At 59.1% G+C, this 27,683-nt stretch overlaps 1 protein-coding gene across 1 annotated transcript; it reads right to left on the reverse strand.

The window, feature by feature from the left end:
* Window positions 1-844: 844 nt before the first annotated feature.
* On the reverse strand, window positions 845-27,683 carry LOC144248736 (uncharacterized). The gene is made up of 17 exons (XM_085563129.1): window positions 27,619-27,683; window positions 26,576-27,017; window positions 25,972-26,338; window positions 24,215-24,346; window positions 23,399-23,439; window positions 22,149-22,295; window positions 20,913-21,240; window positions 19,236-19,343; window positions 17,908-18,128; window positions 15,378-15,566; window positions 12,592-12,786; window positions 9,604-9,824; window positions 6,535-6,601; window positions 5,471-5,562; window positions 4,252-4,459; window positions 2,114-2,309; window positions 845-1,204 (listed from the first exon to the last, which is right to left on the reverse strand). The coding sequence occupies exons 1-16, from the start codon at window positions 27,681-27,683 to the stop codon at window positions 2,142-2,144; spliced, it is 2,991 nt and encodes a 996-aa protein (XP_085419255.1). The 3' UTR covers window positions 845-1,204; window positions 2,114-2,141.

A 27,683-nucleotide genomic window follows, 5' to 3' on the forward strand; every position in this document is an offset into this window, starting at 1 on the left:
GGGGGGGTCCTGGGGGGGTTTTGGGGGGTCCAGAAGGGCTGGGACCCCCCCCTCGAGGAAAGGCTGATCGGAGACCCCTCCCCAAATTTTGGACTGGCTGTGACCCCCCCCTCCCCAAATTTTGGAGTGGCTGTGACCACCCCTTCCAAAATTTGGGATGTTTTGAGCCCCCCCCAGACCATGGGAATCATTTTGGGGGGTCCCAGAGGGGTCGGACCCCCCCAATTTGAGGTGGGACCCCCCCCCCCCAATTTAGGGAGGGGCCCAGCTGGGACCCCCCCCCAAAAATTTGGGATCGTTTGAGACCCCCCCCAAAAAAAATTTGGGATTCTCTGGGATGTCCCCCCCAAAATCAGGGGTCCCGGGGGGGTTTTGGGGGGATTTTGGGGGTCCCGGGGGGGATTTTGGGGGTCCCGGGGGTGTTTTTTTGGGGGGGGTCCCGTGATCGAGGCCCCCCCCCGCGGGGTGGGGGAGGGGCGCGGCTCAAAGTTTATTTTTGGAAATAAAAATTGGAAAAATTGGAAAAAAAATCCCCAAAATTGCCTGAATTCAACCCCAAAATCCGGGAATTCACCCCAAAATCCGGGAATTCACCCCAAAATTCAGGAATTTTCCCCCAAAATCCCAGGAATTCACCCCAAAATTCAGGAATTCACCCCAAAATTCCAAAATTTTTCCCAAAATCCGGGAATTCACCCCAAAATCACAGGAATTCACCCCAAAATTCTGGAATTTCCCCCAAAACCCAAGAATTCATCCCAAAATTCTGGAATTTGCCCCAAAATATCAGGAATTCACCTCAAAATTCCGGAATTTTCCCCAAATTCTGGGAATTCACCCCAAAGCCGATCTCGCTGTCCTTTATTGATCTCCCCGGGGTGGGGGAGGGGCAGCAAAAATCCCAAAATTCCCGAAATTCCGAAGATTCCCCCCCAAAATACCATCGGTTTTCCAAAATTCTGAAGATTTCCCCCAAAATTCCAAATATTTGCCCCAAAATTCCAAAGATTTCCCCCGAAATTTTGTCAATTTTCCCAAAATTCTGAATATTTCCCTCAAAAATCTGAAGAATTGCCCCAAAATTCTGATTTGCCCCAAAATTCCAAAGATTTTCCTGAAATTCCATCGGTTTTCCCAAAATTCTGAAGATTTCCACCAGAATTCCAAATATTTGCCCCAAAATTCCATCAATTTCCCCAAAATTCTGAATAATTGCCCCAAAATTCCGAATATTTTCCCCAAAATTCCAAAGATTTTCCGCAAAATTCCATCGGTTTTCCCGGAATTTTTGATTTTCACGGAATTTTCGGCACCTGTGGGGGGAGGGGAAGAGTTACTGGGATAACTGGGAGGGGATACTGGGAATACTGGGAGGGGTTACTGGGATACTGGGAGGGGAAACTGGGAATACTGGGAGGGGATACTGGGAATACTGGGAGGGGATACTGGGATAACTGGGAGGGGTCACTGGGATAACTGGGAGGGGATACTGGGATAACTGGGAGGGGATACTGGGATACTGGGAGGGGATACTGGGATAACTGGGAGGGGATACTGGGATAACTGGGAGGGGATACTGGGATAACTGGGAGGGGATACTGGGATACTGGGAGGGGATACTGGGATAACTGGGAGGGGATACTGGGATAACTGGGAGGGGATACTGGGAGGGGATACTGGGATAACTGGGAGGGGAAACTGGGAATACTGGGAGGGGTTACTGGGATAACTGGGAGGGGATACTGGGATAACTGGGAGGGGATACTGGGATAACTGGGAGGGGATACTGGGATAACTGGGAGGGGAAACTGGGAATACTGGGAGGGGTTACTGGGATAACTGGGAGGGGATACTGGGATAACTGGGAGGGGATACTGGGATAACTGGGAGGGGATACTGGGATAACTGGGAGGGGATACTGGGATAACTGGGAGGGGATACTGGTGAAGTTACTGGTGTAGCACACTGTTACTGGTGTGACTGGTGAGGTTACTGGTGTTACTGGTGTGTCTTACCTGTTACTGGTGTTACTGGTGTAACTGGGAGCCCCTGCCCCGGGCCGTACTGGTGTGACTGGTGAGGTTACTGGTGTTACTGGTGTTACTGGTGTAACTTACCTGTTACTGGTGTGACTGGTGTGGTTACTGGTGTGACTGGGAGCCCCTCCCGCGGGCCGTACTGGTGTGACTGGTGAGGTTACTGGTGTTACTGGTGTGACTGGTGAGGTTACTGGTGTTACTGGTGTGACTGGTGAACTCCGAGTAGGGCCGGGCACGGGGGCACAGCAGGGCCCGGTACCAGCCCCGCACCTGCAACAAACTGGGATTACTGGGAGCAACTGGGAGCAACTGGGAGCAACTGGGAATGGCCGGTTTGAACTGGGAATGGCCCAGTTTGAACTGGGAATGGCCCAGTGTGAACTGGGAATGGCCGGGTTGAACTGGGAATGGCCCAGTGTGAACTGGGAATGGCCAGGTTGAACTGGGAATGGCCCAGTGTGAACTGGGAATGGCCCAGTCTGAACTGGGAATGGACGGTTTGAACTGGGAATGGTCCAGTTTGAACTGGGAATGGCCCAGTCTGAACTGGGAATGGCCCAGTGTGAACTGGGAATGGCCCAGTGTGAACTGGGAATGGACAGTTTGAACTGGGAATGGCCCAGTGTGAACTGGGAATGGCCCAGTCTGAACTGGGAATGGCCCAGTGTGAACTGGGAATGGACAGTTTGAACTGGGAATGGCCCAGTGTGAACTGGGAATGGCCCAGTGTGAACTGGGAATGGCCGGGTTGAACTGGGAATGGCCCAGTTTGAACTGGGAATGGCCCAGTGTGAACTGGGAATGGCCCAGTGTGAACTGGGAATGGCCCAGTTTGAACTGGGAATGGCCGGGTTGAACTGGGAATGGCCCAGTTTGAACTGGGAATGGCCCAGTGTGAACTGGGAATGGCCCAGTCTGAACTGGGAATGGCCCAGTTTGAACTGGGAATGGCCGGGTTGAACTGGGAATGGCCCAGTGTGAACTGGGAATGGCCCAGTGTGAACTGGGAATGGCCCAGTGTGAACTGGGAATGGCCCAGTGTGAACTGGGAATGGCCCAGTCTGAACTGGGAATGGACGGGTTGAACTGGGAATGGACGGTTTGAACTGGGAATGGCCCAGTTTGAACTGGGAATGGCCCAGTGTGAACTGGGAATGGCCCAGTTCAAACTGGGACCCTCCCAGTTCAAACCAGGGGCAGTTTTGGGGGAAATTTTGGGGTTTTAGGTCTCATTTTTGGAGTTTTTGGGGATTTTGGATATTTTGGGGGGATTTTTGGTATTTTGGGATTTTTTAGGGTGACGATTCCATTTTTTGGGGTGAATTTGGGGGATTTTGGTTACCTTGGGGTGTCCCAGGCAGTGGCACAGGAAGATCAGCAGCGCTGGGGGGATTTGGGGGTCCCGGGGAGGATTTTGGGGTGGATTTGGGGGATTTTTGGGGAGATTTTTGGTATTTTGGGGTTTTTTAGGGTGACGATTCCATTTTTTGGGGTGAATTTGGGGGATTTTGGTTACCTTGGGGTGTCCCAGGCAGTGGCACAGGAAGATCAGCAGCGCTGGGGGGATTTGGTTGTCCCGGGGAGGATTTTGGGGTGGATTTGGGGGATTTTGGGGGGGATTTTTGGGATTTTGGGGTTTTTTAGGCTGCCGATTCCATTTTTTGGGGTGAATTTGGGGGATTTTGGTTACCTTGGGGTGTCCCAGGCAGTGGCACAGGAAGATCAGCAGCGCTGGGGGGATTTGGGGGTCCCGGGGAGGATTTTGGGGTGGATTTGGGGGATTTTGGGGGGGATTTTTGGGATTTTGGGGTTTTTTAGGCTGCCGTATCCATTTTTTGGGGTGAATTTGGGGGATTTTGGTTACCTTGGGGTGTCCCAGGCAGTGGCACAGGAAGATCAGCAGCGCTGGGGGGATTTGGGGGTCCCGGGGAGGATTTTGGGGTGGATTTGGGGGATTTTGGGGGGGATTTTTGGGATTTTGGGGTTTTTTAGGCTGCCGTATCCATTTTTTGGGGTGAATTTGGGGGATTTTGGTTACCTTGGGGTGTCCCAGGCAGTGGCACAGGAAGATCAGCAGCGCTGGGGGGATTTGGTTGTCCCGGGGAGGATTTTGGGGTGGATTTGGGGGATTTTGGGGGGGATTTTTGGTATTTTGGGGTTTTTTAGGCTGCCGTATCCATTTTTTGGGGTGAATTTGGGGGATTTTGGTTACCTTGGGGTGTCCCAGGCAGTGGCACAGGAAGATCAGCAGCCCCTGGGCGGCGTTGACGGCGCAGAAGAGGAGGGGGAGGGGCGGGGGGGCGCTGCCGGGGGGGAGGGGCGGCCCCGCCCCCCCCGCCCAGCCCAGCCCCGCCCCCAGCCCCAGCACCCAGCCCGAGCCCAGCAGGGCCAGCTGGCCCAGGGCTGTCACCAGCAGCACCCTGGGGACACCAAAGTGTCACCTGTGTCACCCGAGTGTCACCTGAGTGTCACTGAGTGTCACTGAGTGTCACCCGTGTCCCCCCGTGTCCCCAGCCCGAGCCCAGCAGGGCCAGCTGGCCCAGGGCTGTCACCAGCAGCACCCTGGGGACACCAAAGTGTCACCTGTGTCACCCGAGTGTCACCTGAGTGTCACTGAGTGTCACTGAGTGTCACCCGTGTCCCCCCGTGTCCCCAGCCCGAGCCCAGCAGGGCCAGCTGGCCCAGGGCCGTCACCAGCAGCACCCTGGGGACACCAAAGTGTCACCTGTGTCACCTGAGTGTCACCTGAGTGTCACTGAGTGTCACCCGTGTCCCCCCGTGTCCCCCCGTGTCCCCAGCCCGAGCCCAGCAGGGCCAGCTGGCCCAGGGCTGTCACCAGCAGCACCCTGGGGACACCAATGCCACCAAAGTGTCACCTGAGTGTCACCTGAGTGTCACCCGTGTCCCCCCGTGTCCCCAGCCCGAGCCCAGCAGGGCCAGCTGGCCCAGGGACGTCACCAGCAGCACCCTGGGGACACCAATGTCACCTGAGTGTCACCTGAGTGTCACCTGTGTCACCCGAGTGTCACTGAGTGTCACTGAGTGTCACCCGTGTCCTCCCGTGTCCCCAGCCCGAGCCCAGCAGGGCCAGCTGGCCCAGGGACGTCACCAGCAGCACCCTGGGGACACCAATGTCACCAGATTGTCACCTGTGTCACCCACCAGTGTCCCCAATGTCCCCGATGTCCCCAATGTCCCCAATGTCCCCCCAATGTCCCCAGTGTCCCCAATCCCCCCAGTGTCCCCAATGTCCCCAGTATCCCCAGTGTCCCCAGTATCCCCAGTGTCCCCAGTGTCCCCAGTGTCCCCCCGATGTCCCCTCAGTGTCCCCAGTGTCCCCAGTGTCCCCAGTGTCCCCCCGATGTCCCCTCAGTGTCCCCAGTGTCCCCAGTGTCCCCAGTGTCCCCCCGATGTCCCCTCAGTGTCCCCACCGGATCCGTCGCAGCCGTCCCATGTCCGGGTTGACCTCCTGGAATTTCTGCACCAACTTCCAGAGGGTGACAACGAGGATGGCGGCGTTGGCCTGGAGGGGAGGGGACACTGGGGACATTGGGGACATTGGGGACACTGGGGACATTGGGGACATTGGGGACATTGGGGACACTGGGGACATTGGGGACATTGGGGACATTGGGGACACTGGGGACACTGGGGACACTGGGGGGGGTTGGGGACATTGGGGACACTGGGGACACTGGGGACAATGGGGACAATGGGGACACTGGGGACATCGGGGACACTGGGGACACTGGGGACAATGGGGACATTGGGGACATTGGGGACATTGGGGACACTGGGGACATTGGGGACATTGGGGACACTGGGGACACTGGGGACAATGGGGACATTGGGGACACTGGGGACACTGGGGACAATGGGGACATTGGGGACATTGGGGACATTGGGGACACTGGGGACATTGGGGACATTGGGGACATTGGGGACACTGGGGACATTGGGGACATTGGGGACACTGGGGACATTGGGGACATTGGGGACACTGGGGACATTGGGGACATTGGGGACATTGGGGACACTGGGGACATTGGGGACATTGGGGACACTGGGGACAATGGGGACATTGGGGACACTGGGGACATTGGGGACATTGGGGACACTGGGGACAGTGGGGACACTGGGGACACTGGGGACATTGGGGGGACACTGGGGACACTGGGGACACAGGTGTGACACAGGTGACACAGGTGACATTCAGGTGACACAGGTCTGACACAGGTGACACTCCGGTGACACTCAATGACACACAGGTGTGACACAGGTGACAGGTGACAGTGGCACACAGGTGACACTCAGGTGACACTCAAGTGACACAGGTGACCCACAGGTGTGACACAGGTGACACAGGTGACACACAGGTGACACAGGTGACACAGGTGTGACACAGGTGACACAGGTGACACAGGTGACACACAGGTGACACAGGTGTGACACAGGTGTGACACAGGTGACACAGGTGACACTCGGTGGCACTCACGGCGCTGATGACGATGACGGGGCCCTGGAAGCTCCAGCGGAAGCCGCGCTCCAGGGAGAGCCAGCAACTGGAACGGGACTGGGATGGACTGGGAGGAACTGGGGGGAACTGGGAGGGACTGGGGGGAACTGGGAGGGACTGGGGGGACTGGGAATGGGACTGGGAGGGACTGGGATGGACTGGGAGGGACTGGGATGGACTGGGAGGGACTGGGATGGACTGGGGGGAACTGGGGGGAACTGGGAGGGACTGGGAGGGAACTGGGAGGGACTGGGATGGACTGGGGGGAACTGGGAGGGACTGGGAGGGACTGGGAGGGACTGGGGGGGACTGGGGGGGAACTGGGAGGGACTGGGGGGGACTGGGAGGGACTGGGAGGAACTGGGGGGACTGGGAGGAACTGGGAGGGACTGGGAGGAACTGGGGGGAACTGGGAGGGAACTGGGAGGAACTGGGGGGACTGGGGGGAACTGGGAGGGACTGGGAGGGACTGGGAGGGAACTGGGAGGGACTGGGAGGGAACTAGGAGGGACTGGGAGGAACTGGGGGGACTGGGAGGGACTGGGAGGAACTGGGGGGACTGGGAGGAACTGGGAGGGACTGGGAGGAACTGGGGGGAACTGGGAGGGAACTGGGGGGACTGGGAGGGACTGGGAGGGAACTGGGAGGGACTGGGAGGGACTGGGGGGGACTGGGGGGGACTGGGAGGGAACTGGGAGGGACTGGGAGGGAACTGGGATGGACTGGGAGGGAACTGGGAGGGACTGGGAGGGACTGGGGGGGACTGGGAGGGACTGGGAGGGACTGGGGGGGACTGGGAGGGACTGGGGGGGACTGGGAGGGAACTGGGATGGACTGGGAGGGACTGGGAGGGAACTGGGATGGACTGGGAGGGACTGGGGGGGAACTGGGAGGGACTGGGAGGGAACTGGGGGGGACTGGGAGGGACTGGGATGGACTGGGAGGGACTGGGGGGGAACTGGGAGGGAACTGGGAGGGAACTGGGGGGGACTGGGAGGGACTGGGAGGGAACTGGGGGGACTGGGAGGGACTGGGAGGGAACTGGGATGGACTGGGAGGGACTGGGGGGGAACTGGGAGGGAACTGGGAGGGAACTGGGGGGGACTGGGAGGGACTGGGAGGGACTGGGAGGGACTGGGGGGGACTGGGAGGGAACTGGGATGGACTGGGAGGGACTGGGAGGGAACTGGGATGGACTGGGAGGGACTGGGGGGGAACTGGGAGGGACTGGGAGGGAACTGGGGGGGACTGGGAGGGACTGGGGGGGAACTGGGAGGGACTGGGAGGGAACTGGGGGGGACTGGGATGGACTGGGAGGGACTGGGATGGACTGGGAGGGAACTGGGAGGGAACTGGGGGGACTGGGAGGGACTGGGGGGGAACTGGGAGGGACTGGGAGGGAACTGGGGGGGACTGGGAGGGACTGGGATGGACTGGGAGGGACTGGGGGGGAACTGGGAGGGAACTGGGAGGGAACTGGGATGGACTGGGAGGGACTGGGGGGGAACTGGGAGGGACTGGGAGGGAACTGGGGGGGACTGGGAGGGACTGGGATGGACTGGGAGGGACTGGGGGGGAACTGGGAGGGAACTGGGAGGGAACTGGGATGGACTGGGAGGGACTGGGGGGGACTGGGAGGGAACTGGGATGGACTGGGAGGGACTGGGGGGGACTGGGAGGGAACTGGGATGGACTGGGAGGGAACTGGGATGGACTGGGAGGGACTGGGGGGGACTGGGAGGGAACTGGGATGGACTGGGAGGGACTGGGGGGGACTGGGAGGGAACTGGGATGGACTGGGAGGGACTGGGGGGGACTGGGAGGGAACTGGGATGGACTGGGAGGGACTGGGGGGGACTGGGAGGGAACTGGGATGGACTGGGATGGACTGGGATGGACTGGGAGGGAACTGGGATGGACTGGGAGGGACTGGGATGGACTGGGATGGACTGGGAGGGAACTGTGAGGGAACTGGGAGGGAACTGGGATGGACTGGGATGGGGAAAAGGGAACTGGGAGCACTGGGAGCCTTTGCAGCTGCCCTCCCAATTGATCACGATCAATCAATATTGATCAGTGCTGATCACTGGCTATTGATCACCATCGATGGTTATGGATGGGTATCAGTTATTGGTTGGTATCAGTTATTAGTCACTATTGGTCAGTATGGGTTATTGATCGGCATCAGTTATTGATCACTCACTATTGGTCACTATGGGTTATTTATCGCTATGGGTTATTGATCAGTATCAGTTATTGATCACTCACTATTGATCGGTGCCGTATCCCCCGGGGAAGGCGGCGGCCGCCAGCACCAGGATGGCCATGGTGAAGATAGGCACTATTGATCCCTGGTTATTGATCACTATCCATGGTTATTGATCAGTATGGGTTATTGATCACTATCGGTTATTGATTACTCACTATTGATCGGTGCCGTATCCCCCGGGGAAGGCGGCGGCCGCCAGCGCCACCACGGCCACGGCGGGGCTGGGCACTATTGATCTCTGGTTATTGATCACTATTGATCACTATTGATCGCTACGGGTTATTGATGGGTATCGGTTATTGATCACTCACTATTGATCGGTGCCGTAGCCCCCGGGGAAGGCGGCGGCCGCCAGCGCCACCACGGCCGCGGCGGGGCTGGGCACTATTGATCACTGGTTATTGATCACTATTGATCACTATTGATCGCTATGGGTTATTGATGGGTATCGGTTATTGATCACTCACTATTGATCGGTGCCGTAGCCCCCGGGGAAGGCGGCGGCCGCCAGCGCCACCACGGCCACGGCGGGGCTGGGCACTATTGATCTCTGGTTATTGATCACTATTGATCACTATTGATCGCTACGGGTTATTGATGGGTATCGGTTATTGATCACTCACTATTGATCGGTGCCGTATCCCCCGGGGAAGGCGGCGGCTGCCATCGCCACCACGAGCACAGTGGGGATGGGCACTATTGATCACTGGTTATTGATCACTATTGATCACTATTGATCGCTACGGGTTATTGATGGGTATCGGTTATTGATCACTCACTATTGATCCGTCCCGTAGCCCCCGGGGAAGGCGGCGGCCGCCAGCGCCACCACGGCCACGGCGGGGCCGTAGCCCAGGGCCAGGAGGCGGCGCGGGCGCAGCCAGGCCGGGGCGAACACCTGCACCAGCAGCACGTGCAGGTGCAGCCCCTGCAGCGCCATCCAGCAGAACGCGCTCAGGTAGCACACGTGCAGCGCGGCCGCCGTCATGGCACAGCCCACCTGACACGGAAACACGTGTGACACACGGGAACACGTGTGACACACGTGTGACACACACAGGGACACACGGGTGTGACACGGGCCCAGCCCCTGCAGCGCCATCCAGCAGAACGCGCTCAGGTAGCACACGTGCAGCGCGGCCGCCGTCACGGCACAGCCCACCTGACACGGAAACACGTGTGACACACGGGAACACGTGTGACACACGTGTGACACACACAGGGACACACGGGTGTGACACGGGCCCAGCCCCTGCAGCGCCATCCAGCAGAACGCGCTCAGGTAGCACACGTGCAGCGCGGCCGCCGTCACGGCACAGCCCACCTGACACGGAAACACGTGTGACACACGGGAACACGTGTGACGCACGTGTGACACGCACAGGGACACACGGGTGTGACACGGGCCCAGCCCCTGCAGCGCCATCCAGCAGAACGCGCTCAGGTAGCACACGTGCAGCGCGGCCGCCGTCACGGCACAGCCCACCTGACACGGAAACACGTGTGACACACGGGAACACGTGTGACGCACGTGTGACACGCACAGGGACACACGGGTGTGACACGGGCCCAGCCCCTGCAGCGCCATCCAGCAGAACGCGCTCAGGTAGCACACGTGCAGCGCGGCCGCCGTCACGGCACAGCCCACCTGACACGGAAACACGTGTGACACACGTGTGACACGCACAGGGACACACACAGGTGTGACACACACAGAAACACATGTGACACACGTGTGACACACACAGGGACACACAGGTGTGACACACACGGGAACACGTGTGACACACGTGTGACACACACAGGGACACACACAGAGGTGTGACACACACGGGAACACGTGTGACACACGTGTGACACACACAGGGACACACAGGTGTGACACACACAGGGTCACACCTGGGGACTCACACGCCGTCGATGCCCAGCAGGAAGGCCGGGTGCCACCCCCAAACCCCCCCAGACACCCCCACAATCCCCCCAAAATCACCCCAAATTCTGCATGAAATGACCCCAAATCCCCCTGAAATGACCCCAAATCCCCCCAAATCCCCCCAGACCCCTCGGTGCCCCCGTACCCGGCTCCGTGCCCCGTCGATGCCCAGCAGGAAGGCCAGGTGCCACCTCCAAACCCCCCCCAAATCACCCCAAAATCCCCCCCAAATCCCCCTGAAATGACCCCAAATCCCCATGAAATGACCCCAAATCCCCCCAAATCCCCCCAAACCCCTCGGTGCCCCCGTACCTGGCTCTGTGCCCTGTCGATGCCCAGCAGGAAGGCCGGGTGCCACCTCCAAACCCCCCCAGACACCCCCAAAATCCCCCCCAAATCACCCCAAATCCCCATGAAATGACCCCAAATCCCCCTGAAATGACCCCAAATCCCCCCAGACCCCTCGGTGCCCCCCAAATCTCTGTCATACCCGGCTCCGTGCCCCGTCGATGCCCAGCAGGAAGGCCGGGTGCCACCTCCAAACCCCCCCAGACACCCCCAAAATCCCCCCCAAATCACCCCAAATCCCCATGAAATGACCCCAAATCCCCCTGAAATGACCCCAAATCCCCATGAAATCCCCCCAAATCCCCCCAAACCCCTCGGTGCCCCCCAAATCCCCCCGTACCCGGCTCCGTGCCCCGTCGATGCCCAGCAGGAAGGCCAGGTGCCACCTCCAAACCCCCCGAGACACCCCCAAAATCCCCCACAAATGACCCCAAATCCCCATGAAATGACCCCAAATCCCCCCAAATCCCCCCAAACCCCTCGGTGCCCCCCAAATCCCCCCGTACCCGGCTCCGTGCCCCGTCGATGCCCAGCAGGAAGGCCAGGTGCCACCTCCAAACCCCCCCAAATCACCCCAAAATCCCCCCCAAATCCCCCTGAAATGACCCCAAATCCCCATGAAATGACCCCAAATCCCCATGAAATGACCCCAAATCCCCATGAAATGACCCCAAATCCCCATGAAATCCCCCCAAATCCCCCCAGACCCCTCGGTGCCCCCCAAATCCCCCCGTACCCGGCTCCGTGCCCCGTCGATGCCCAGCAGGAAGGCCAGGTGCCACCTCCAAACCCCCCCAGACACCCCCAAAATCCCCCCCAAATGACCCCAAATCCCCCTGAAATGACCCCAAATCCCCATGAAATGACCCCAAATCCCCATGAAATCCCCCCAAATCCCCATGAAATCCCCCCAAATCCCCCCAGACCCCTCGGTGCCCCCCAAATCCCCCCGTACCCGGCTCCGTGCCCCGTCGATGCCCAGCAGGAAGGCCAGGTGCCACCTCCAAACCCCCCCAGACACCCCCAAAATCCCCCCCAAATGACCCCAAATCCCCATTAAATGACCCCAAATCCCCATGAAATCCCCCCAAATCCCCCCAGACCCCTCGGTGCCCCCCACATCCCCCTGTACCCGGCTCCGTGCCCCGTCGATGTCCAGCAGGAAGGCCAGGTGCCACCTCCAAACCCCCCCAAATCACCCCAAAATCCCCCTGAAATGACCCCAAATCCCCATGAAATGACCCCAAATCCCCATGAAATGACCCCAAATCCCCATGAAATCCCCCCAAATCCCCCCAGACCCCTCGGTGCCCCCCAAATCCCCCCGTACCCGGCTCCGTGCCCCGTCGATGCCCAGCAGGAAGGCCAGGTGCCACCTCCAAACCCCCCCAGACACCCCCAAAATCCCCCCCAAATGACCCCAAATCCCCCTGAAATGACCCCAAATCCCCCCAGACCCCTCGGTGCCCCCCAAATCCCCCCGTACCCGGCTCCGTGCCCCGTCGATGCCCAGCAGGAAGGCCAGGTGCCCCCCCAGCAGGCTCAGGCTCAGGTGCAGCTGCAGCGTCCGGCGCGGCTCGGCCAGGGCCCGGCACAGCGCGAAGGTCACGGCCGCGGCCACCAGGGCCACCACCGAGATGGCCAGGGCCACCTGCGTCACCAGGTCCAGCAGCCAGTGGTCCTGGGGGGACACGGGGACGTCCTGGTGACACCAGGGACACCACCAGGGCCACCACCGAGACCCCCAGGGCCACCTGCGTCACCAGGTCCAGCAGCCAGTGGTCCTGGGGGGACACGGGGACATCCTGGTGACACCAGGGACACCACCAGGGCCACCACCGAGACCCCCAGGGCCACCTGCGTCACCAGGTCCAGCAGCCAGTGGTCCTGGGGGGACACGGGGACGTCCTGGTGACACCAGGGACACCCCCAGTGACACCACTGACATCCTGGTGACACCGGTGTCACACCCAGGGACACCCCAGACACCCCCAGGGCCACCTCCAGGGCCACCAGAGCCAACCCTTGGGCCACCAGGGCCACCAGGTCCAGCAGCCAGTGGTCCTGGGGGACATCAGAGACATCCTGGTGACACCAGGGAAATCCCCAGTGACACCAGGGCCACCCCCAGGGCCACCACCGGGACCCCCAGGGCCACCTGCGTCACCAGGTCCAGCAGCCAGTGGTCCTGGGGGACATCCCGGTGACATCGGTGACACCCCAGTGACACCCTGGTGACACCAGTGACACCCCCAGGGCCACCTCCAGGGCCACCCCCTGGGCCACCGGGTCCAGCAGCCAGTGCTCCTGGGGGACACAGGGACACCATGGTGACACCTGTGACACCCCCAGGGCCACCAGGGCCACCCCCAGGGCCACCAGAGACTCTCCCTGGGCCACCACTGACAACCCCAGGGCCACCAGGTCCAGCAGCCGGTGGTCCTGGGGGACACAGGGACACCCTGGTGACACCAGGGCCACCCCCAGGGCCACCACCAACATGGTCAGGGCCACCAGGGCCACCACCGAGACCCCCAAGGCCACCAGGGCCACCCCTGGGACCTTCTCGGGACCCCCAGGGCCACCAGGGCCACCCCTGGGACCTTCTCGGGACTCCCAGGGCCACCCCTGGGACCTTCTCGGGACCCCCAGGGCCACCAGGGCCACCCCTGGGACCTTCTCGGGACTCCCAGGGCCACCCCTGGGACCTTCTCAGGACCCCCAGGGCCACCAGGGCCACCCCCAGGGCCACCAGGGCCACCCCTGGGACCTTCTCGGGACCTTCTCAGGATCCCCAGGGCCACCCCTGGGTCACCCCTGGGACCCCCCAGAGCCTCCCCAGGAAGTTTGGGGGTCCCTGGGGGGGTTTGGGGGGATTTTTGGGTGAGTTTGGGGGGATTTTGGTGCATTTTTGAGGTGATTTTGGGGGTTTTTGGGTACCTGGATCTCGTTGAAGGCCAGCAGAACGGCGAAGCTCGTCAGGTGATTTTGGGGTGATTTCAGGGATATTTTTGGGGTGTTTTTGGGGTGATTTCCGGGATATTTTTGGGATATTTTTGGGGTATTTTTGGGGTGATTTCAGGGATATTTTTGGAATATTTTTGGTGCGTTTTTGGGGTGATTTTGGGGGTTTTTGGGTACCTGGATCTCGTTGAAGGCCAGCAGAACAGCAAAGCTCATCAGGTGATTTTGGGATATTTTTGGGGTATTTTGGGGATATTTTTGGTGCGTTTTTGGGGTAATTTGGTGTGTTTTTGGGGTGATTTTGGGGGTTTTTGGGTACCTGGATCTCGTTGAAGGCCAGCAGAACGGCGAAGCTCGTCAGGTGATTTTGGGGTATTTTTAGGATATTTTTGGGATGTTTTGGGGATATTTTTGGTGCGTTTTTGAGGTGATTTTGGGATGTTTTTGGGATGTTTTGGGGATATTTTTGGTGCGTTTTTGGGGTGATTTTGGGATATTTTTGGGATGTTTTGGGGATATTTTTGGTGCGTTTTTGGGGTGATTTTGGGATGTTTTTGGGTACCTGGATCTCGTTGAAGGCCAGCAGAACGGCGAAGCTCGTCAGGTGATTTTGGGGTGATTTCAGGGATATTTTTGGGGTGATTTCCGGGATATTTTTGGGATATTTTTGGGGTATTTTTGGGGTGATTTCAGGGATATTTTTGGAATATTTTTGGTGCGTTTTTGGGGTGATTTTGGGATATTTTTGGGATGTTTTTGGAATATATTTGGTGCCTTTTTGGGGTGATTTTGGGATATTTTTGGGATGTTTTGGGGATATTTTTGGTGCGTTTTTGGGGTGATTTTGGGATGTTTTTGGGTACCTGGATCTCGTTGAAGGCCAGCAGAACGGCGAAGCTCGTCAGGTGATTTCAGGGATATTTTTGGGATATTTTTGGGATGTTTTGGGGATATTTTTGGTGCGTTTTTGGGGTGATTTTGGGATATTTTTGGGATGTTTTGGGGATATTTTTGGTGCGTTTTTGGGATGATTTTGGGATGTTTTTGGGTACCTGGATCTCGTTGAAGGCCAGCAGAACGGCGAAGGTCGTCAGGTGATTTCAGGGATATTTTTGGGATATTTTTGGGGTGATTTCCGGGATATTTTTGGGATATTTTTGGTGCGTTTTTGGGGTGATTTTGGGATATTTTTGGGATGTTTTTGGAATATATTTGGTGCCTTTTTGGGGTGATTTTGGGATATTTTTGGGATGTTTTGGGGATATTTTTGGTGCGTTTTTGGGGTGATTTTGGGATGTTTTTGGGTACCTGGATCTCGTTGAAGGCCAGCAGAACGGCGAAGCTCGTCAGGTGGTCGCAGGCGCAGACGGTGCCGGGGGGCTCCCCCGGGGGGGGGGTCCCGTTTTTGGGGGGCACCTCCCGGCACCCCCCCGAGTCCCAGCGGCCCCGCCGGGGGTTCCAGAAGGCGCACAGAACCTTCCCCCCCAATTCGGGGTCCTGGGGGGCCAAAAGGGGCTCAGGGGGGTCCCCAGACCCTTTTCGGGGGGTCCCCGAACCCCCCCGACCCCCTCCCCTTTTAGGGATCCCAATTTGGGGTCCCCCACCCCAATTTTGGGATCCCCCCCTCCCCATTTTCAGCCCCTGCACCCCAATTTTTGGATTTCCCCCCCCATTTTTTGGGATCCCCCCCCCCCCCATTTTTTAGGATTTCCCCCTGTTTTTTTGGGATTTCCCCCCTGGTTTTTCAGGATTCCCTCCCCATTTTTCAGTATTTTCCCATTTTTTGTGATTTCCACCCCCATTTTTCTGGATTCCAAACCCCCCCCCCCCATTTTTTGGGATTCCCCCCCCACCATTTTTTTGCATCCTCACCCCATTTTTGGTATTTCCCCCACCCCCATTTTTTGGGATTCCCCCCCATTTTTTGTGATTTCTCCCCACTTTTTTGTATTCCCCCCCCATTTTTTCGGTATTTCCCCCCATTTTTCTGTATTTCCCCCATTTTTCGATATTTCCCCTCGTTTTTCTGTATTTCCCCCATTTTTCGTTATTCCCCCGCCATTTTTCTGTATTTCCCCCTTCGTTTTTTCAATATTTCCCCCGTTTTTCTGTATTCCCCCGCCTTTTTTTCGTTATTCCCCCCATTTTTCAGTATTTTCCCCCCGTTTTTCTGTATTCCCCCCGTTTTTCGTTATTCCCCCATTTTTTGGGTATTTCCCCCATGTTTCAGTATTTCCCCCCCATTTTTTCTGTATTTCCCCCGTTTTTCGTTATTCCCCCCGTTTTTTGTTATTTCCCCCCCCCATTTTTCGTTATCCCCCCATTTTTTGGGTATTTCCCCCCCGTTTTCCGTTATCCCCCCCCCGTTTTCCGTTATCCCCCCGCATTTTTCGTTATTCCCCCGTTTCTCGGTATCCCCCCCGTTTTCCGTTATCCCCCCCATTTTCTGTTATTCCCCCGTTTTTTGGGTATTTCCCCCCCCGTTTTCCGTTATTCCCCCCGTTTCTCGGTATCCCCCCCGTTTTTCGTTATCCCCCCCCCGTTTTCTGTTATTCCCCCGTTTTTTGGGTATTCCCCCCCGTTTTCCGTTATCCCCCCCCCGTTTCCCGGTATCCCCCCCCGTTTCTCGGTACCCCCCCCATTTTCCGTTATTCCCCCGTTTTTTGGGTATTTCTCCCCCCATTTTCCGGTATCCCCCCGTTTCCCGGTATCCCCCCCCGTTTCTCGGTACCCCCCCCATTTTCCGTTATCCCCCCATTTTCCGTTATCCCCCCATTTTCCGTTATCCCCCCGTTTCCAGGTGTCCCCCCCCGTTTCCCGGTATCCCCCTGTTTCCCGGTATCCCCCCATTTTCCGTTATCCCCCGTTTCCCGGTATCCCCCCGTTTCCCGGTATTCCCCCGTTTTCCGTTATCCCCCCCCCGTTTCCCGTTATCCCCCCCGTTTCCCGGTATCCCCCCGTTTCCCGGTATCCCCCCCGTTTCCTGGTATCCCCCTGTTTCCCGGTATCCCCCCATTTTCCGTTATCCCCCCGTTTCCCGGTATCCCCTCGCATTTTCCGGTATCCCCCCGTTTCCCGGTATCCCCCCCGTTTCCCGGTGTCCCCCCCCATTTTCCATTATCCCCCCGTTTCCCGGTATTCCCCCCCGTTTCCCGGTATCCCTCCCCCGTTTCCCGTTATCCCCCCGTTTCCCGGTGTCCCCCCCCATTTTCCGTTATCCCCCCGTTTTCCGTTATCCCCCCGTTTCCCGGTGTCCCCCCGTTTCCCGGTATTCCCCCCCGTTTCTCGGTATTCCCCCCATTTTTTGGGTATTTCCCCCCCCGTTTTCCGTTATCTCCCCATTTTCCGTTATCCCCCCGTTTCCCGGTGTCCCCCCCCATTTTCCGTTATCCCCCCGTTTCCCGGTATCCCCCCGTTTCCCGGTGTCCCCCCCCATTTTCCGTTATCCCCCGTTTCCCCGTGTCCCCCCGTTTCCCGGTATCCCCCCGTTTCCCGGTATCCCCCCGTTTTCCGTTATCCCCCCGTTTCCCGGTATTCCCCCCCGTTTCCCGGTATCCTTCCCCCATTTTCCGTTATCCCCCCGTTTCCCGGTATCCCCCCGTTTCCCGGTATCCCCCCGTTTCCCGGTGTCCCCCCCTTTTCCGTTATCCCCCCGTTTCCCGTTATCCCCCCCGTTTCCCGGTATCCCCCCGTTTTCCGTTATCCCCCCGTTTCCCGGTATTCCCCCCCGTTTCCCGGTATCCTTCCCCCATTTTCCGTTATCCCCCCGTTTCCCGTTATCCCCCCGTTTCCCGGTATCCCCCGTTTCCCGGTGTCCCGGGCGCGGGGCCGCTCGCACCGGGGCCGCGTGGCGGAAGCGCAGCGTGGCCGCGGGGCGGGCGCGGGGCCGCGGGCGGGCGGCGAGCGCGGTGGCCACGGGCGACAGGAGCCGGTAGGACGGGAAGGGGCGGCCCCGGCGGGGCCGGGGCAGGGACCCCCAACCCCCCCAGAGCACCGGGGGAGCGCCCTCGAGAGCGGCGGGGAGACCCCCGAGCGTCAGCAGGACCACCAGGGACAGACCTGGGCGAAAACACCCCAAATTACCCCAAAATGACCCCAAAATCCCCCTCAGAGCCCCCCAGGGTCAGCAGGACCACCAGGGACAGACCTGGGCGAAAACACCCCGAAATTACCCCAAAATCCCCCCCAGAGCCCCCCAGGGTCAGCAGGACCACCAGGGACAGACCTGGGCGAAAACACCCCAAATTACCCCAAAATGACCCCAAAATCCCCCTCAGAGCCCCCCAGGGTCAGCAGGAGCACCAGGGACAGACCTGGGCGAAAACACCCCAAATTACCCCAAAATTACCCCAAAATGACCCCAAAATCCCCCCCAGAGCCCCCCAGGGTCAGCAGGACCACCAGGGACAGACCTGGGCGAAAACACCCCAAATTACCCCAAAATGACCCCAAAATGAGCCCAAAATCTCCAGAAATTACCCCAAAATCCCCCCCAAATCCCCGGAAATTACCCCAAAATGAGCCAATGTCCCCCCACTGTCCCCAGTGTCCCCAATGTCCCCAATGTCCCCAATGTCCCCAGTGTCCCCACTGTCCCCAGTGTCCCCAGTGTCCCCAGTGTCCCCAGTGTCCCCAGTGTCCCCAATGTCCCCAATGTCCCCAGTGTCCCCACTGTCCCCAGTGTCCCCAGTGTCCCCAGTGTCCCCAATGTCCCCAATGTCCCCAGTGTCCCCAGTGTCCCCAGTGTCCCCAGTGTCCCCAGTGTCCCCAGTGTCCCCAGTGTCCCCAATGTCCCCAGTGTCCCCACTGTCCCCAATGTCCCCAATGTCCCCAGTGTCCCCAGTGTCCCCAGTGTCCCCAGTGATGTCCCCAATGTCCCCAATGTCCCCAGTGTCCCCAATGTCCCCACTGTCCCCAGTGTCCCCAATGTCCCCAGTGTCCCAAATGTCCCCAGTGTCCCCAATGTCCCCAATGTCCCCAGTGTCCCCAATGTCCCCAGTGTCCCCAGTGTCCCCAATGTCCCCACTGTCCCCACTGTCCCCAGTGTCACCCAATGCCCCCAATGTCCCCAATGTCCCCAGTGTCCCCAGTGTCCCCAGTGTCCCCACTGTCCCCAGTGTCCCCAGTGATGTCCCCAATCCCCCCAGTGTCCCCTCCCCCCCTTACCGCTGTCCTTGTCCAGGGCCACCTCGGGGGGGACCTCGAGTGTCACCGCCGGGACCCCCAGGGTGACGGGGCCGGGGGGGGGACCCCGGGACACGGCCAGGGACAGAGCTGGGGACAGGGACAGACACAGTGTCACCTGTGTGCCACCTCTGTGTCACCCTGTGTGCCACCTCTGTGTCACCCCCAGGGACCCCGGGACACGGCCAGGGACAGAGCTGGGGACAGGGACAGACACAGTGTCACCTGTGTGCCACCTCTGTGTCACCCTGTGCCACCCCCAGGGACCCCGGGACACGGCCAGGGACAGAGCTGGGGACAGGGACACAGTGTCACCTGTGTGCCACCTCAGTGTCACCCTGTGCCACCCTGTGCCACCCCCAGGGACCCTGGGACACGGCCAGGGACAGAGCTGGGGACAGGGACAGACACAGTGTCACCTGTGTGCCACCTCTGTGTCACCCTGTGCCACCCCCAGGGACCCCGGGACACGGCCAGGGACAGAGCTGGGGACAGGGACACAGTGTCACCTGTGTGCCACCTCTGTGTCACCCTGTGTGCCACCTCTGTGTCACCTGTGTGCCACCTCAGTGTCACCCTGTGTGCCACCTCAGTGTCACCCTGTGTGCCACCTCTGTGTCACCCTGTGCCACCCTGTGCCAACCCAGGGACCCCGGGACAGGGACAGGGATGGGACAGGGGGAAGGGGACAAGGGTAGCAGAGGTGACAGAGGTGACACAGGAGGTGACGCTCAGATGACACAGGTGTAACCCAGGTGACCCAGGAGTGAGCCAGGTGACACTGAGGTGACCCAGGTGACACTGAGGTGACCCAGGTGCAACCCAGGTGACACAGGTGTGACACAGGTGACACTGAGGTGACACAGGTGTGACCCAGGTGTGACCCAGGTGACACAGGTGTGACACAGGTGACACTGAGGTGACCCAGGTGTGACCCAGGTGACACAGGTGTGACACAGGTGACACTGAGGTGACCCAGGTGTGACCCAGGTGACACAGGTGTGACACAGGTGACCCAGGTGTGACCCAGGTGACACAGATGTGACCGAGGTGTGACCCAGGTGACACTGAGGTGACACAGGTGTCACCCAGGTGTGACCCAGGTGACACAGGTGTGACCCAGGTGACAGGGAGGTGACACAGGTGTGACACAGGTGTGACACAGGTGACCCAGGTGTGACACAGGTGACACAGGTGTGACCCAGGTGACAGGGAGGTGACACAGGTGTGACTCAGGTGACCCAGGTGTGACACAGGTGACACTGAGGTGACCCAGGTGTGACCCAGGTGACCCAGGTGTGACCCAGGTGTGACACAGGTGACACAGGTGTGACCCAGGTGTGACCCAGGTGACACAGGTGTGACACAGGTGACACTGAGGTGACCCAGGTGTGACCCAGGTGTGACACAGGTGACACTGAGGTGACCCAGGTGTGACCCAGGTGACAGGGAGGTGACACAGGTGTGACCCAGGTGTGACCCAGGTGACACTGAGGTGACCCAGGTGTGACCCAGGTGTGACCCAGGTGACACAGGTGTGACCCAGGTGTGACCCAGGTGTGACCCAGGTGTGACCCAGGTGACACTGAGGTGACACAGGTGTGACCCAGGTGTGACCCAGGTGTGACCCAGGTGTGACCCAGGTGACACAAGCCTTACCTGCACGTGGCGCGGTGCCGTCGGTGGCACTCCCCGGTGTCCCCGGTGTCGGTGTCCCCCAGGTGACATTGGTGCCACTTGTCCCCGGTGTCGGTGTCCCCCAGGTGACATTTGTCCCCGGTGTCGGTGTCCCCCAGGTGACATTTGTCCCTGGTGTCGGTGTCCCCCAGGTGACATTTGTCCCCGTGCCCGGTGGCAGCCGCGCCGCCGCCGCCCGGGCCAGCCCCTCCCCCGCCTCGAGCAGCGCCGAGAGGCGGCGGAACCGGGCGGGGGGAGGGGCGGCGGGCAGGGACCCCCCCAGAGCCCCCCCCAGTGTCGCCAGCAGGGCCTGGGACCCAAAAACAGCCCAAATTACCCCAAAATGTCCCGGAAATTACCCCAAAAATAACCCCAAAATATCCCCAAAAACCGCCCCAAAAATCACCCCAAAATATCCCAAAACCGCCCCAAAAATGGCCCCGAAATCACCCCAAAACCGCCCGGGACCCCCCCAGCGCCGCCAGCAGGGCCTGGGACCCAAAAACAGCCCAAATTACCCCAAAATAACCCAAAAACTGCCCCAAAAATACCCCCAAAATATCCCCAAAAACCGCCCCAAAAATAACCCCAAAATATCCCAAAAACCGCCCCAAAAATGGCCCCGAAATCACCCCAAAACCGCCCGGGACCCCCCCAGTGCCGCCAGCAGGGCCTGGGACCCAAAACCAGCCCAAATTACCCCAAAATGTCCCAAAATCTGCCCCAAAAATATCCCCAAAATATCCCCAAAAACCACCCCAAAAATATCCCCAAAATAGCCTAAAAATACCCCAAAAATATCCTAAAATTACCTGAAGAACACCCCAAAATCCCCTCAGGATCCCCCAAAATCCCCTCAGGATCCCCCAAAATCCCCCCAGGACCCCCAAAATCCCCCCAGGACCCCCAAATCCCCCCAGGACCCCCCAAAATCCCCCCGGGACCCCCCAAAATCCCCCCAGGACCCCCCAAATCCCCCCCAGGACCCCCAAAATCCCCCCAGGACCCCCCAAAATCCCCCCCAGGACCCCCCAAAATCCCCCCGGGACCCCCCAAATCCCCCCAGGACCCCCAAAATCCCCCCGGGACCCCCCAAATCCCCCCAGGACCCCCCAAAATCCCCCCAGGACCCCCCAAAATCCCCCCCAGGACCCCCCAAAATCCCCCCGGGACCCCCCAAATCCCCCCCGGGACCCCCCAAAATCCCCCCCAGGACGCCCCAAAATCCCCCCAGGACCCCCCAAAATCCCCCCAGGACCCCCCAAAATCCCCCCGGGACCCCCCAAACCTCGAGGACGCTCCGGGGGTCGCGCCCCCCCTCAGCTCCTCCGAAATCCGGGCCAGGGTCACCCCCAAATCACAGCCCTGGGGGGGGAGGGGTCAGAGGGACCCCCAAAATCCCGGGGACCCCTCCCAAAATCCCGGGACCCCCCAAAAATCCCCCAAACCCCCCAAAAATTCGGGCACCCCCAAAAATCTTTGGGGACCCCACCCAGAATTGGGGAAATCCCCCTAAAGACCCCTCCTGGAATTTGGGGAACCCCCCTCCCAAAATTTGGGGTCCCCCCCCAAAATATGGGACTCCTCCCCCACAAATTTGGGGTCCCCTCCCCAAATTTTGGGTCCCCCCTCCCCAATTTTAGGGTTCCCCTCCCCAAATTTTGGGGGTCCCATCCCAAATTTTGGGTCCCCCCTCCCCAATTTTGGGGTCCCCTCACCAAATTTCGGGGTCCCCATCTCCAAATTTTGGGTTCCCCCTCCCCAAATTTTGGTTTTCCCTCCCAAATTCGGGTTCCCCCCTCCCCAAATTTTGTTCCCCTCCCCAAATTTTGGGTCCCCCCTGCCCCTTTTGGGGTTCCACCTCCCAAAATTTGGGTTCCTCTCCCCAATTTTGGGGTTCCCTCCCCAAATTTTGGTTTTCCCCCCTAAATTCGGGTTCCCCCCTCCCCAATTTTGGGTTCCCCTCCCCAAATTCGGGTTCCCCTCCCCAATTTTGGGGTCCCCTCCCCAATTTTGGGGTCCCCTCCCCAATTTTGGGGCCCCCTCCCCAAATTCGGGTTCCCCTCCCCAATTTTGGGGTCCCCTCCCCAAATTCGGGTTCCCCTCCCCAGTTTTGGGGTCCCCTCCCCAATTTTGGGGTCCCCTCCCCAATTCTGGGGTCCCCTCCCCAATTTTGGGGTCCCCCTCCCCAAATTCGGGGCCCCCTCCCCAATTTTGGGGTCCCCCTCCCCAAATTCGGGTTCCCCTCCCCAATTTTGGGGTCCCCCCCCAATTTTGGGGTCCCCTCCCCAATTTTGGGGTCCCCTCCCCAATTCTGGGGTCCCCTCCCCAATTTTGGGGTCCCCTCCCCAAATTTTGGGTTCCCCTCCCCAATTTTGGGGTCCCCCCCCAATTTTGGGGTCCCCTCCCCAATTTTGGGGTCCCCTCCCCAATTTTGGGGTCCCCCCCCCAATTTTGGGGTCCCTCACCGGCTCCTCCTCGGGGCAGATTTCGGGGGGCAGCGGCACCGCTGGGGGGAGGGGCGTGGTCAGAGCCCCCTCCCCAAAATTCCGAAATTTGGGGAATTTTGGGGTTTTGAGGGAGATTTTGGGGATTTGGAAATTTTGGAGTCCCCGGGGGAGGAATTTTTGGATGATTTCGGGGATTTTGGGGTTTTTTTTTGGGGATTTTGGAAATTTTGGGGGGGATTTTTGGGCAAATTTTGGAGGTTTTTGGGGGGATTTTTGGGGTTTGTGTTAATTTGAGGAGGGGTCTCACCTGGGGGGGGATTTTGGGTTGGTTTTGGGGAGTTTTGAGGGGATTTTGGGGTTTTTGGGCTGTTCTGGGGACAGATTTGGGGCTGGGATTTTGGGATTTTTGGGGGGATTTTTGAGGGGGATTTTTGGGGTATTTTGGGGTAATTTGGGGAGGGGTCTCACCCAAACCCTCCCAGGGCAGGATTTGGGGGTCCCTGGGGTGGGTTTGGGGCTGAATTTTGGGCAGATTTTTGGCATTTTGGGGGGGATTTTCAGGGGGATTTCGGGGGGATTTTTGGAGGAATTTTTGGGGGATTTTTTGGGGTATTTTGGGGTAATTTGGGGTATTTTGGGGTAATTTGGGGAGGGGTCTCACCCGGACCCTCCCAGGGCAGGATTTGGGGGTCCCTGGGGTGGGTTTGGGGCTGAATTTTGGGCAGATTTTTGGCATTTTGGGGGGGATTTTCAGGGGGATTTCGGGGGGATTTTTGGAGGAATTTTTTGGGGATTTTTTGGGGTATTTTGGGGTAATTTGGGGAGGGGTCTCACCTGGGCACCCCCCCGGGCCCGGGGGTCCCCTCGCGGGGGGGGGACAGTGGCACTCGAAGCTCCCGGGGGTGTTGAGGCAGACGGAGCCCCCCGGGCACAGCCCCGGGCCCAGCTCGGAGCACTCGTCCACGTCTGCGCCGGAATCGGGGAGAAAAACCCCAAAATCGGGGTTGGAAACCGAAATTGGGGTTGGAAAACCAAAATTGGGGAGAGAGACCCGAAATTGGGGAGAAAAACCCCAAAATCGGGGTTGGAAAACCAAAATTGGGGTTGGAAAACCAAAATTGGGGTGAGAGACCCGAAATTGGGGAGAGAGACCCCAAAATCGGGGTTGGAAACCGAAATTGGGGTTGGAAAACCAAAATTGGGGTGAGAGACCCGAAAATCGGGGTTGGAAACCAAAATTGGGGTGAGAGACCCGAAATTGGGGAGAAAAACCCCAAAATTGGGGTTGGAAACCCAAGATTGGGGAGAGAAACCCAAAATCGGGGTTGGAAACCAAAATTGGGGTTGGAAAACCAAAATTGGGGAGAGAGACCAAAAAATCGGGGTTGGAAAACCAAAATTGGGGTTGGAAAACCAAAATTGGGGAGAGAGACCCAAAATTGGGGAGAGAGACCCAAAATTGGGGAAAGAGACCCCAAAATGGGGAGAGAAACCCAAGATTGGGGAGAAAAACCCCAAAATTGGGGTTGGAAACCAAAATTGGGGTTGGAAACCAAAATTGGGGTTGGAAAACCAAAATTGGGGTGAGAGACCCGAAATTGGGGAGAAAAACCCCAAAATTGGGGTTGGAAAACCAAAATTGGGGTTGGAAAACCAAAATTGGGGTGAGAGACCCGAAATTGGGGAGAAAAACCCCAAAATCGGGGTTGGAAACCAAAATTGGGGTGAGAGACCCGAAATTGGGGAGAAAAACCCCAAAATTGGGGTTGGAAAACCAAAATTTGGGTTGGAAAACCAAAATTGGGGTGAGAGACCCGAAATTGGGGAGAGAAACCCCAAAAATGGGGAGAAAAACCCAAAACTGGGGAGTAAAACCCAAAAATTGGAGAAAGATCCCCCAAAATTTGGGGAGAATTCCCCAAAATGTGCGGGAGCCCCCCCAGCCCCATCGGGGGGGGGAGGGGCTTTGGAGGGTGGGGGAGGGGAACTGGGAAGGAATTTGGGGGATTTTGGGGGGATTTGGGGTTTTTTGGGGGGGGATTTGGGGGAATTTTGGGGTTTTTGGGGGAGGATTTTAGGAGGGATCTGGGAAGAATTTTTGGGGGATTTTGGGGGGAATTTTGGGGTTTTTGGGGGAGGGATTTGGGGGAATTTTGATTTTTTGGGGGGGATTTGGGGGAATTTTGGGGGGGATTTTAGGAGGGATCTGGGGAGAATTTTTGGGGGACTTTTGGGGGGAGGGATTTGGGGAAATTTTGATTTTTTGGGGGCGATTTGGGGGAATTTTGGGGTTTTTTGGGGGGATTTGGGGGAATTTTGGGGTTTTTGGGTGGGATTTAGGGGGGGATTTTGGGTTTTTTTTAGGGGGTCCCTGGAGGGATTTTGGGAGGGGCTTGGGGAGGTTTTGGGGGGGATTTTGGGGGGGATTTTGGGTTTTTTTAGGGAGGTCTGGAGGGATTTTGGGTTTTTTTTTTGGGGAGGTCTCTGGGGGGATTTTGGGATGAGGTTCAGGAGGTTTTGGGGGGATTTTGGGTTTTTTTTTGGAGGGGATTTTGGGGTTTTTTGGGGGGGAATTTTGGGGGGGGTCTGACCTTCACAATAAATCGGGGACTGGGTCGTGCTTGCTGCTCCGTTTTCGGGGGTCCCGGTGCCGTTTTCGGGGGTCCTGACCCTGTTTTTGGGGGTCCCGGTGCCGTTTTCGGGGGTCCTGACCCCATTTTCGGGGGTCCCGGCCCCGTTTTTGGGGGTCCCGGTGCCGTTTTTGGTGCTCTCGGTGCCGTTTTCGGGGGTCCCAGTTCCGTTTCCGGGGGTCCCAGGCCCATTTTCAGGGGTGCTGATGCCGTTTTTGGGGGTCCCAGCCCCATTTTTTGGGGTCCCATCCCCGTTTTCAGGGGTCCCGGTTCCATTTTCGGGGGTCCCAGTTCCATTTTCAGGGGTCCCGGTGCCGTTTTTGGTGCTCTTGGTGCCGTTATTGAGGGTCCCAGCCCCATTTCCGGGGGTCCTGGGCCCGTTTTTGGGGGTCCCGGGCCCATTTTCAGTGATCCTGGTTCCATTTTTGGGGGTCCCAGCCCCGTTTTCGGGGGTGCTGATGCCGTTTTCGGGGGTCCCGATGCCGTTTTCGGGGGTCCCAGCCCCGTTTTCGGGGGTCCCGATGCCGTTTTTGGGGGTCCCGATGCCGTTTTTGGGGGTCCCAGCCCCGTTTTCGGGGGTGCTGATTCCGTTTTCGGGGGTCCCGATGCCGTTTTCGGGGGTCCCAGCCCCGTTTTCGGGGGTGCTGATGCCGTTTTTGGGGGTCCCGATGCCGTTTTTGGGGGTCCCGATGCCGTTTCCGGGGGTCCCGATGCCGTTTCCGGGGGTCCCAGCCCCGTTTTCAGGGGTGCTGATTCCGTTTCTGGGGGTCCCAGCCCCGTTTTCAGGGGTGCTGATTCCGTTTTCGGGGGTCCCGATGCCGTTTTCGGGGGTCCCGATGCCGTTTTCGGGGGTCCCGATGCCGTTTTCGGGGGCCCGGGGCCGGTAGCCGCGGTTGCAGGTGCAGCGGAAGCTGCCCTCGGTGTTGTGGCAGCTCTGCGAGGGGGGGCAGGGCGGGGGCCCCTCCCCCACGCACTCGTTGATGTCTGGGGGGGGAGGGGAGGGGTCACTGGGGGGACCCCCCCACCCCAAAATTGGGGATTCCCAAAAAAATTTGGGGATTCCCAAAAAATTCCCCCGAAAATGGAGCGACGGCGGGGGGGGAGGGAGGGAGGGAGGGCGGAATTCAGCACTGACCCCCCCCGTGTGCCCCAGTTCAATCCCAGTTCATCCCAGTTTGTCCCAGTTCAATCCCAGTCCCTCCCAGTCCATCCCAGTCCCTCCCAGTCCCTCCCAGTCCATCCCAGTCCATCCCAGTTCCCTCCCAGTTCCCCCCCAATCCCTCCCAGTTCCCTCCCAGTCCCTCCCAGTCCCTCCCAGTCCCCTCCCAGTTCAATCCCAGTCCCTCCCAGTCCATCCCAGTCCCTCCCAGTCCATCCCAGTCCATCCCAGTTCCCTCCCAGTTCCCCCCCAGTCCCTCCCAGTCCCCTCCCAATCCCATCCCAGTCCCTCCCAGTTCCCCCCCAGTTCCCTCCCAGTTCCCCCCCAGTCCCTCCCAGTCCCTCCCAGTGCTCCCAGTCCCTCCCAGTCCCTCCCAGTCCCCCCCAGTCCCCCCCAGTCCCCCCCAGTCCATCCCAGTCCCTCCCAGTGCTCCCAGTGCTCCCAGTTACCCTCGCAGTGCCGCTCCCAGGGCCGCTCCCGGGGCCAGGGGGGTCCCTCGAATCCGGGGGGGCAT

Source organism: Lonchura striata, chromosome 30, assembly GCF_050655825.1.
Source record: "Lonchura striata isolate lonStrDom1 chromosome 30, ASM5065582v1, whole genome shotgun sequence".
Classification (NCBI taxonomy): Eukaryota; Metazoa; Chordata; class Aves; order Passeriformes; family Estrildidae; genus Lonchura; species Lonchura striata.

Coding starts and splice junctions, on each gene's coding strand:
- LOC144248736 (XM_085563129.1), bottom strand. CDS start 27,683: ATGCCCCCCCGGATTCGAGGGACCCCCCTGGCCCCGGGAGCGGCCCTG. Junction 22,296..23,398: donor TCTGCCCCGAGGAGGAGCCG/GTGAGGGACCCC, acceptor CTCCCCCCCCAG/GGCTGTGATTTGGGGGTGAC. Junction 9,825..12,591: donor TCGACGGGGCACGGAGCCGG/GTACGGGGGGAT, acceptor TTTCCGTGTCAG/GTGGGCTGTGCCATGACGGC.